The sequence below is a fragment of the Orbicella faveolata genome, unplaced genomic scaffold (genome assembly GCF_042242905.1).
Source record: "Orbicella faveolata isolate gen_17 unplaced genomic scaffold, um_ofav_v1 contig_4, whole genome shotgun sequence".
Lineage (NCBI taxonomy): Eukaryota > Metazoa > Cnidaria > Anthozoa > Scleractinia > Merulinidae > Orbicella > Orbicella faveolata.
The window spans coordinates 6,894,873-6,906,497 of NW_028301569.1; the positions used below are offsets into that span (position 1 = coordinate 6,894,873).

Here is an 11,625-nt window from a genome sequence, read left to right on the forward strand (position 1 = left end):
TGCTGAATTTCTTTCTATAATAACGCAATCGTTTGCAGCTTATTTTGTATATCTCGGGCTTAAAAGGAAAGAATGGCTGGCTATGCTTACAGGATCCAACAGGAAAAACAATTTTCATCCGTTGTAGAACTTACGAAAAACGTATCACAAGTTGATTAATTAAATTCGGCGATCTATTTTCACTCACAAAAGTAGTCTATCAAAACATTCAATTTAAAGGAGTTACGTCACTGTTTGCGCGTCTTGAAAAGTAAATTTTTCAATTTCTTCGTTAGTAATCCGTAATCTCTTTGGAGTTTTCTGTCTCAGTAAACTATTAATAATAACTCAAAATACAGTGGCTGAGCTCCTTAATTTAACCAAGCCGATAGAGCTTGAAAGGTTCGCGATCCATACGCTCAGTCAAATGAATTCCAAAATAGATAACCTTTCTTGCATAATGTATGATTTAAACATACTCCTGATATACGCGTTTACCTGTTACCTCACTCTTTTGTGACTACGTTTCACGTGATATTCAACAATTAGATTACGAGCTCAAGATTTCTATCGCGTGATACGCCGTAGTTGACGAGGGCCCAGCCCCAGTCAGCTATCACGCATAGAGACCTCGAGCTCATAACCTAATTGTTTTAGAATCAATCTACTTGTTGCTATAAACTTAAGCTAGATCCCCTTCACATGCAGTCACTTCGAAAACGCAAAGAGGCCAACAGTTTGTTAACAGGCGCATACTGCTGGGTTACTCACTATCTACAAAAGACTACACTGGAGGTAGCGAGTAGTAGAGCTTGGCCAATAAGACAACGGCATTCATGATAGAATGCTAGTACATTTATATTAAAAAATAATAAAACCGTTTCGTTATTCAACCTGCTGTAGTGTAGTTGGACTATAATTTGCGTTGATTAAATTTGTAAATTTGGCCTGCTTTGCCATGTAATATTTATTCCGGCTACGAAATCATATTTGATCATATTTCCCATGAAATCATATTTCATGGGAATTGGCTGGCGAGCTAAGATAAGACAAATATAATTACGCCTTTACGGTTTTTGTTTTGTTTTATATACAGTTGTATACGTTTAAAGAGTTAGAAGTATTTTTCGATCTTGTTTTCAACTGACTCAAAGATTTTTATCATTGTTTTCACGATTTCATAAAGTACATGAACTGATGGTTAGCCGCACGATAGTCGGGGAATATGACGTGAAAAACATTGGCAAATTTAATATAGTACAGGAGCGAAGCTTGGAATGAGCTAAAACTAGATATTGAAAATGAATTAGTCTTTCTAGGATAATTATAAAAAATGGCACGCTATTGCAAATTGAATTTTTATTACTGAGGGCACGACCTCCAGTATGACTTCGAAAAATGAAAACTAAAAAGTATTTTTAAAACGCTTCTTTCATTTTTATTTGTTACTTTTTATTTTCATGATTATTAAGACTTATTAAGGGTGTCATGAAGCTTTAAGGGCTGCAGTCATGGTTTATACATGCGTGCATGGGATTGTGTTGTCAAATTGAAAATGTCTGCAGACAAATTCTGTAGTCCTTTCTTGGCAAAATCGCTGAAAACTAATTGCAATGTGTTCTACCTTCAGATAATTCACTTAAAATTTTCGTCGCGCTGTTTCTTGTAGGGACTCACAGAGGTACTTGGTCACAATTTGAGCAATGTGAATCCGGCTTTTAACTCTTCACAGTGCTATTTTGCAGTGCTATTTTGTACTAGTTCCGTGACAGTCTTATTTTACACTATTATTACCCTTATAAGATGCGATATGTTTGCTTTGAGATGTTATCAATGTTTCTTTCACGTGTTGCCAGGGAATACTTCCGTTGAAATTGCACACGCTTAATATCAGAACAAAATAGACGAAATTCCTGATCTATACCTATGTTGCTTCGGTCGAGTTGTCTGGGAACTAAGCCAGAACAAAAATAGAAGATTAGAACATTCTCTCGCTTAAAACTCAGTGCTTAAGAGTAAGGTATCTCTTTTCTTGCTTTCAAAAGTAGACGTAACTCAAAACGAGGGAAGTCTTTCTGCTTGCACACGAAACTAGCACAATATACAGTCACGAATATCGCTTTAAGATTTTCTTTTCGTGTCTATACAATTTTAAAAACAACATTAGGCAAATCAAAATGTGCGCGATATTGCTAGTTCTCTAAAGAAAACCTTGGGTTTCCATTAAAATAAACATTCGATTCTGTGCTATGTATATTACACTCTACACTGAATGAAAAAGAAAGAAAAACAAACAATGGCTTGTCTGCAGGTGGCGAGAACAAAAGCTACTTCACTCAAGCATTGAAAGGCGTCAATCAGTTTCGGTGTTTTTAAAAAATCAACAAGCTCGCGGAAGAAAACACTTATTAATACTGCACAAATATTTCGACAAGATTGATTCTCGATTCGCCTTTTACGAAAGCAACTCCTTTGGTTCAAGAACAACGCGTGCAAAATGATGACTTGTATGTTTTGGAAAAGAGCCTTCGTCATTCGCTTCCTGGTGGTTTTGGTATTGATGAGTGTCTTTGGTGGAACCAACGCGCTCTATGTTATACGGAGTGATGTTGATGCCTTCTCTAATCCTGATGCCGCGTCTTGCAGCCGCGTCGGTTGCAGACGAGTCCGCGGAGCGAATGGCTGCAAACGTGGAAACTGTTGCATGTGCCAGTGTAGCCGCAGTAGGCCGAATTACCTCAGCCACCGTAACGCATGTGTACCAAATGATGAACTAATAGGAGGTAGGGACAGTTAACTCAAGCTTGCTCTTCGTCTAGCTAGAGAATGAGAGCTAGTGTCTTCGTTTGGCCTTGTAACTTAGAGGCCAGATCAATGCCGAGGGTTTTGTCCGGGTTCTCGGGTTTTCCTCCCTCCGCAGACACCAACACTCCAAATCTCAATTCAACAAAGATAGAGGACCTGCACGAAAACCAACTGAGGCTGATGTAGCTTCCTCTCTAAATATTGTACTATTTTTTCAATGCGTTAGGTCACTTTAAGGTTTGATCATCACTGACCATTCTCGTCCAATTTAGACCTTGCTTAAATTCTCATGAGTGCGTGTAGGCTGGGGAACGTTTGTTAAGCGCAATAGTTGTTGGGTGTTGAAGAAACCTGTGAGTCATCTAGCTTCCATTGTCGGGTCTTGTCGACTGTCATCTCGTTTGAAAAAACTTTTAAAGTGCTATGGGCTACATTGTCTCGCAAATTTGTTCCAATTCAAGGTGCCAGAGAAATTCCCTGTGTGGTATACAGTATCAGTATCCCAAATTACGGCGTTAAAACTGTATGATACAAGAACATGATGCCGTAAAGCGCTAATCTGTTTATACCAAGCTATTAGCTTCAGCTAATGTCAAGCATGACAAGTAAAGCATACAAAACTATGTAAATATAAGTTCAGAGAGAGTTAATACAAAAAAAGAGATCTTCCTTTTGAATTCTCAAAATCTGTTTTTTGACTTGCTTTCCTTGCTTATAGCAAATTTTAAGTGGCTAAACTATAGAACTGGAATGACACAAAGTTGAGCAATGTTTTGCGAGCAATCCGTTGGCAAAACAAGCAGGACAATCATAAATTTCAAATTAAGTGAATCGCATCAAGCGTGTAACTGTAAACTGTATGAATTGATTATTATTTTTACCATGTTGCAGCCCCTTAAAACGAGAAAAATGTTACGTTTATGTTACAGGCATGTCATAAACTAAAACAATTTGCTTTCATACCACGTTTTAGTGGCGATAACTCCTTTTTCAACGAGACTTAAACGGCAAAACACATTCCTGATAAACGGCTATAGTTGTACAGTATTTGAGCACGGTTTTCAATTTTTCTTGAGAAACTTTAGCTCTCTACTGCCCTGGCTCATGTTACGACAACTCCATTTCGCCACCTCGACAATTTTCGAACTGATGATATGTCTGTCTTCTAACATCCGATAAATTTGGCGGAAACTAGCGCGCACGACAGTTTTTCCGCCTGAAGTGCGCATATATTTTTGAGTCGCAATGAGGACGTCGTCGAATGAGGTAACCAACTTTTACTTACATAACTTCCCACTAGAGAGGTCCTTCTGAAGTCTTCTAAGTGATTTTGTTTTCGATTTATGACAAACTAAAATCAAATTAGGTTCGTAAATGACTTCAGCGACGGAAAGACTGAGAAATATTCAGCTGAAATGCATTTCCAAACTAATTAACTAATTAATTAATTGATCAATTAATTAATCGTTTAATTTGTTAGTAATAAAATTGTTTTGTGATATTTACGAAACTGATGTTGATCATATTGCAATTTTCAGTCGTCAGTTTGAAACAATGATTTGGGCTTTCCACCGAGGTAAACTATTTAGTTCCCAAAGCAACCCAATTTACCATGGGGAACTAAAATAGGCAAACGAACAAAAAACCAAGAAAATTCCAAACCACGTTTTCAGACGTAGTGTAGCAATACTCGTTGTAATCTTAGTTCAAGCAACGTGCCGCCCTTGGAAAGCTTGATGCCGTACGCATTTCCGAATTGTGAAGGACTAGACATGAATTGCAACGTAAAACAATGGTCTCATTTTAATTCTTAAAATTTAATGTGAGTTTATCTCGCGGCTAAAGCAGGCAAGAAACGCAACACGCTAAACACTTTGTTGCAATAGTTCAACCTCTCATCACAAGACACAGCTAGTGCAGGCGCTTGTGATATTCGCTATAGGCTGAATAACCAGCCGACAATGATCAAAAGGGCAATATATATATAAAATTTGTCATGTCCCAACTTTCGTAGACAGAGTCGGAACACTATATTTTCCTCGTCAGTGCTAAACGCAGGACTAACTCAATTCAATTCAATAGAAGTTTATTGTTTACTACACTTAGCTTTTCAAAGCTAAGTTCCTGTAAGTAACCAAGGTTGCCCAGGAAATAGGAAACCTAATCGGCCTAAAACCACTCAGTGCTGAATTATCAGGGCTGAGCGCGAGCTCACGAAAGTGAGGTAAAACTGACATGGGTGAGCACAGCATGCTGCGCAAAGTAAAGCTAGAATGGAGAGAGATTGTTGTTGCCATTTGTCCCGCAAGGGCCGAAGGAAATTAACTAAGTTAGTACACGCATGACCCACTCGCGTGAATCTCTCGCGGGCTTTTCTACCTCCTGCGAGGGGGACTTCAGAGATTCTAGCTGAAAAATTCTAAACCGATGGCGTAACTCAACAGAAATCCGTTCCTGACATTGTTTGTTGCTCGGTTACGAACTACCAACGAACGTGCAGGTTACAAATTACAGGAACTGAACCGATTTGTTGACTAATTTCTTTTCTTGTTAAACTGTTTAGATTGCGATTTTTTGCCCACGTCCTCACAGATCGCAATTGTAGACTTCAGCAAGGCGGGGATTGTTCTGTTTGAGGGTGACGCTAATAGATGCTACAATAGATTACGGGTCGCGCAATGGTCTTATCCGTTGGATACACTGCAAGTGATTAAAGAACAACCGAACAACTTCATAGTCAAAGCTGTATTGTCCAACAGATGGTATCTACAGGTACGGAAAAAATAGTAATTTGAAAAAATGTTTCATCAGGTACTTTATACAGCATTATAAACAGTACCACATGAAAGGACCGCGCAATGGTCACGAACTAGGGTTTTATTCACAGACTGATAAGTTGAGACCACTTTGTACAGCATAATAAACAGTAATTATTGCCAAATAGCTTTCGTTTGAACGGTCACGCACTAGGGTTTTATCCACAGACTCATACAAGTTAAAGCCACCTTGTACAGCATAATAAACAGTATTACATGAAAATACTGCTAAATAGCTTGGGTAAAGGTGCGACCTGTAATCGTAAACAGCCAAAATACGCGTAGGCATATTTTCACGTTGTTTTTTTTTTTTTTTTTTCAGTGGAATACGGGTCTGGACGCAAAATATTCTGGATTGATTTTGAAGATTGATTTTGCATGTGTCGGTAATAGGGCTTATTCAAGATCTCAATGTCTGTTGGTCAAATCGAAAGGAAATTATACTCTCTCAGGTATATATGTCTTCTTTATGTATGTCTTCTTCAGAAACTCTTAAAAAATTAGCTTTGGTGGTTTTCTATTCACATTCTTTCTGTGAACTCTTTTCACCAGAGGCAACTAGAAGCCCACCGCTACAAGTAGTTCCCAGTGATGTTGCAGTAGATGTAAATGTAACAGAAAGAAAAGTTGAGCCGACTGCGCGGATTGAGAGAAATGACACAAAACCTGTAAGCTAGTAATGTCACACAACTAAGAAAAGTTTTCAGAACATTTTTAGAATGTAGATGGTCTTACTGCTAGTTAGTTTTACTTGCTTAGTTTTGTCCTTTTCACTAAGCTCTGTTTCTTGGGGGGGTTTTGAATAACCCGTAGATTAATAACGTTTCTGGCTAAATAGACAGCCTGGCTGATTGTCAAATATTTCTCCATTTCAATGACCTTTATGCGGGCACATCTTGTAACATTGTACACAACAGTTTCTATCCACGTGGCAACGTTGTGCAAGAATTCGCGTAACATTGCTGACGTAGAAAGCAAGTTCTTATGTTTTCAATTCGGTAGCCAATCTTAAGAAGGATAAACAACGACTCTGTATTCCTTTCGTTCACAGAGAAAGAAATAAAACAAAGTTCGTTGCGTTCGAGTGAGAGAATCGATGGCCAAAAGACAGGAAATGACTGACACCTGTGCAACACCTTTTTTAGGCAATGTTACAGATAATGGACAAACGTACTGTTGAAGTTTTTGCGCGCAATAATATAAAGGATGAGTTGAAAGGGAGACTAATTCTGTGGCATTACGCACGATGTTGCGCGCAATTCAGAAAATGCTTGTAATATTGCGCGCTGCTTTGCATCGTGCCTGCACTTGATTAACTTGCGATACAAAGACGGTATGTCTCTAAGTGATAATTTCCTTTATTCTCAACACCTGACTGCTTTTCTTTGTACCATAATTATGAGGAGAAATTTGATTCTGATCATCTAAAGGAGATCAGTCAGGGCATCTGGAGTGATTTTAACCAGGTACAAAATTACCTTGAAATCGAAGGAGACCTAAAAGTATTAGTTTAGTAAAGCAGAAAAACTTCAAAGAGATAATAACAAACCTTAAAGGAACAAGGATGGTTAAGGATGGAGAAGTTTGGCACGGATTACAAACGACAACTTGAAAAATTTAGGTCAAACTTTTCAAGATGTGCAAACAATGATGTACCTCTTTTAAGGAAATATAACATGGATGCCACTCGTATTACAAACTCTACATTTTTTTATCGCATGCTTTATTATTGTTTTTCAAGGGTAATATCGACAATTTTCATCCTGGAGAAACCCCTGCAGATACCGAGAAGAAAAGAAAAACCGAGGAACTTGAAAAGAACAACAATGTTGTAGTGATCAGTGTGTGCCTGTCCTTAGTGGCGGGAATCGCTCTCGTTTGTGTTCTGGTGTTGAGAAGAAGTGGGTGTATGAGGTAAGGATTATTCACAAAAACATACAATGAAAAAATTATTTAAATAACGAGGCAAAACGCCTTCTGGATCTGTCCGTCCGTCAGTCCGTGGTCCGTCAGTCCGTCAGTCCGTCCGTTCGTCCGAAAGTCAGTCAGTCAGTCAGTCAGTCAGTCAGTCAGTCAGTCAGTCAGTCAGTAGGCTTGTCGGTTGGTCGGTCTGTCAGTCAATCAATCGTTTATTTACTCCGTAACGTCTTAAAGCTGCGTGACTCTTAGTTACATAGCTCCTATCTATTCATTTCAGTGATAACTGTTCTTAATGAGTATGTAACTATTCTTTAATTTTAGACCAAAAGGCCGATATAAAGCTGGAGATCGAGGTGAGCAAAAAATGACAACTTTACATCAATTTACCCCCAAAAGATTCCTTTTTATAATATCGTGAACATAACATTGCTCATTCATTTATAACACTTGATGCCTGTCTATAAAAATCTAATTGATTAGCTCTTATTAACCGAGCAGGAGGTCTGTATGGGAGAATCTTGACCGAGGTCGTGAATACTGACCGAACGCAGTGAGGTCTGTACACACGGCTCGGTTAGCCAACCACAGCGCAGGATTTGGTTCATTTTGTCCGTTTGCGGAGCTAGCCATGTAATAAATGCGCTTTCTTTTTATCCACTTGATTACGAGCTCGAGAGAGTTCAATAGCGTGACCGAGCGTGATAGTTGACAAGGGGGCAACCCGAGAACACTGTCACGCATTGAAATCGATCGAGGGCGAATAATCTAATTGTTTTATCATAAATCTACTACTCGTTCAAAACTTAACTACTAAATTATCTAAATCTTCTTGATACAGACACTTCGAAAACGCAGAGAAGTGCCTGCCAGCTTGTTAATAACCACACACTGCTAGGCTACTCACTATCCACAACAAAATAAATCGTGAGTAGCGTAGCCAATAAGTGAACGGCATTCGTGAAAGAACACTTGTCTAGTAGATTTATATTAGCAGCGTAAGGTAGATGATCAGCCTATCTTAATAACCTTCCCCCCCCCCCCCGCCCCCCTCCCCTTCCCCGGGCGTTTAAAAGCTTTTTCGCTGGTTAACCTCGGCTTTCTGTATTTTTTGTTCCATATTGAGGTTTGTTTTATTGAAAGGTTTCCTAATTTAAACGTAGGCGAAAGCTCGTTTACCTTAAACTTGGATTATAATTATGAACCTTTCTAATTAGCGTGAACAAACCTGTCTGATTCTTACGAATTTTTCTATGGATGTTTTTAACTTTTTCTTTTAAATTAACTGTCATTATTTCATGATAAAAGGCATTTTTTTTCTTGTCTTTGTAGATGCACCATACGAGGTAAGACAATTCATTTGTTGACTTTGTTGAAAAGTTAAGCACCATTGCTTTTTTGTTTACTTGCTACTTTTGAACGAAGAAAAATATTCTTGAACGTTGTTCGTCTTGTTTAGTTTAAAGGTTGTTATTTAACAAGGCTAGCACAAAATAGCATGAAATGCTGATAAACCAAAATAACATTTAATAAACCTTCTCTATTAATTTTGAGAACACGCACAGAAATAGCTCGAGGGAGCTGGAAACAGGAAGTGTACGACTACGCGCTTCTAAGTTCCTCTCCGTCTTTTCAACAACAACAACAACAACAGTAATCTTCATTTTCCTTTATTTTAAAATGTCATGTTATTTGGCCCGCGGATAGCAAGTGCTAATGAAGTCTGGCTTCGTACGTTGATAGAAAACATAGGGCCGCTTGAAAGCAATGCATTTTTCTCAAGGATCCAAGGCAGAATCGTCGTTGTTCTTAACCAAGCCCTATGCATCCTGGCTCTTAAGAAGCACTTCAGGGGTCTAACGAACTTCCCCACCCCCAGGCACTCCTCCCCATTTTTATTCTGCTCATAGATGACTTTTTCCCTTGCTATTTGCAACAGGAACCCGCTGGCCTGGCCACCCGCTATGGGGACGTAGAAGAAAACTTTTACAGCAGCCAATCCTTTCGTAAGTCTTCCGGCATTATTTAGTTAAAGAACAGTGCTTTTCCTTCTGTACGTCATGCCTATACGTTTTCTATAAATGCAAGTCAACAAAGTGTTTAACTTAGTAGACTTCCTCAACGGTGAATTGAACACCAAACAACGTGCACTTGTTTAACGAGCTACATAAAAGGGGATAAAAAGTTAAATAAGTCTTGCAGTCTTCAAGTGGTTTAGACGGGTCTCATTTGTGGTTTCAGGCTCATCTGAATTCACAAGTCACGTGGTTCCTTGCATAAGGGGTAGGCATGGTGGCCAGGTGACTGTGATCATGTTAATGGTTAATTTCAAAGTCCAGAGCTTACGCCAGGCCGTGTTCTTGGATGTAACGCCAGAAGTAGTGTCTCTAGCACGTTTCTCCCTTCCCCATCCCCCTTTAACCCGCCTCCCTGACACTCCGAGATAAAAATGTACGAGAGAAAATATTTGTGCCATCAATTTCTGCAAACTCGACATTTACGTTGCGTTATCTATGAATGAGTGTAAAGGGGTAGCGGGTTTCTCTTTCTATCATCTTACAGCAAACGCAAGCTTAAGATAAATTAATCCAGTGGTTTACAATTATTCATCAGCAGACTTGTTTCGTCCATCCGGGCGAGTTAGTAACATATGTTGACACAGCTGACCACGAGATCCTTTTATCGAAATTAAGCAATTACGGTATATATGGTAACGCACACTAATGGTTTAAGTCATATTTAGAGAATCGTACTCAAATGTGCTCCATCAACGGGTCGCTCTCTAAAAGCTGTTCATTAAGTTGTGGTGTTGCCAAGGGGACGATTTTAGGGCCACTACTGTTTCTGTTATACATCAACGATCTTCCAAACTGTCTATCAAATTGTGAGCCGAGGATGTACGCTGATGACACCCACCTTACATACGCAGGTGATAATGCAGAAATTATTCAGTTGCGTCTAAATCAAGATTTAGAAAATGTTCACAATTGGCTGAGAGTAAACAAACTCACTCTAAATATGACTAAAACCGAATTCATGCTTATCAGATGTAGGCAGAGGCTAAGTAGTCTCACAGAATCCCCGACATTTGCAATTATTAATGACTTTCAAGTTAGCCAGGTCACAACCGCAAAATCACTTGGAGTGACCGTCGATGACAGACTCGATTGGAGTGGCCATATCGAGAAAGTAACTAAGAAAGTCGCTTCTGGTATTGCGGTCATAAAACGAATAAGGCACTTCGTCCCTCAGGCGACCTTACATCTAATATATCAAGCTTTGATACAGCCACACTTTGACTATTGCAACATTGTTTGGGGAAACTGTGGCATAACTTTACGGAATAAGGTACAAACGCTACAAAATAGAGCAGCCCGTGTTTTGACCTACTCAAACTATGACGTAGATGCTGGTCACCTGTTCAAACTTCTAGGGTGGAAAAATCTAGCTTGCCAGCAGCAAATTCAAAGAGCTACGATGGTTTGCAGGTCTCTGCACGGGTCGGCTCCAAACTATCTTAGTTCTAAATTTGAAAGGCGAGAAATCGCATATAACCTAAGGGACTCTGAGAATAAACTCAATGTTCCAATACCGCACACAAACTATTACAAAGATAGCTTCAGCTTTTGTGGCGCCATTCTCTGGAACAGTCTTCCTTGTAACTTAAGGGAAGCAGAGTCCCTTGGGCAATTAAAACGACTACTCAAAGAAGAACTATAAGGCACGGCATTCGTGGAAAGCAGCTTTTTATTTAAATATTTCTCATTATATTAATATTAGGTATTTTAAAGCTGACGAATTTTGTACCGTGGATAAATAAAGATTATCTATCTATCTATCTGTCTGTCTGTCTGTCTGTCTGTCTGTCTGTCTGTCTGTCTGTCTATCTATCTATCTATCCCAGCTGCCCGCGGGCATCGTAGTCACATCAGTCTTCCAGAACAGCGTCCGTACCCGTTTTGAGAAAGTATTCCTCGAACAGCTTCAAAACACAGATTATAGATTCACGACGGCAAAACGGGGTTTTATCTCTGAGTCGTGAGTCGAGTTTATAATTCAAACCCCTGCCCTCAGACTGAGTCTCCGTGTTGCGAAGCCATGACCAGTA

General features: G+C 39.3%; 1 protein-coding gene across 2 annotated transcripts; it reads left to right on the top strand.

Annotated features, from left to right (window-relative positions):
- The first annotated feature begins 1,490 nt into the window (after positions 1-1,490).
- LOC110045518 (putative skeletal organic matrix protein 3) lies at positions 1,491-11,355 on the top strand. Of its 2 annotated transcripts, none has more exons than XM_089275945.1 (9): positions 1,491-2,762; positions 5,348-5,556; positions 5,923-6,052; positions 6,153-6,268; positions 7,342-7,514; positions 7,842-7,873; positions 8,826-8,863; positions 9,457-9,523; positions 9,759-11,355. In XM_089275945.1, the coding sequence occupies exons 1-9, from the start codon at positions 2,477-2,479 to the stop codon at positions 9,962-9,964; spliced, it is 1,257 nt and encodes a 418-aa protein (XP_089132071.1). In that variant the 5' UTR covers positions 1,491-2,476; the 3' UTR covers positions 9,965-11,355. The 2 variants fall into 2 exon arrangements, with proteins under 2 accessions (XP_089132071.1, XP_089132072.1); XM_089275946.1 differs by having other exon boundaries at positions 1,797-2,762; positions 8,850-8,863.
- Positions 11,356-11,625: the final 270 nt, after the last annotated feature.

Bases quoted from the DNA above. Each gene is read 5' to 3' on its own strand.
- LOC110045518 (XM_089275945.1), top strand. From the start codon at position 2,477: ATGATGACTTGTATGTTTTGGAAAAGAGCCTTCGTCATTCGCTTCCTG. The intron at 2,763-5,347 runs GTAGGGACAGTT...TAAACTGTTTAG, and splicing joins AAATGATGAACTAATAGGAG to ATTGCGATTTTTTGCCCACG. The intron at 8,864-9,456 runs GTAAGACAATTC...TATTTGCAACAG, and splicing joins TTGTAGATGCACCATACGAG to GAACCCGCTGGCCTGGCCAC.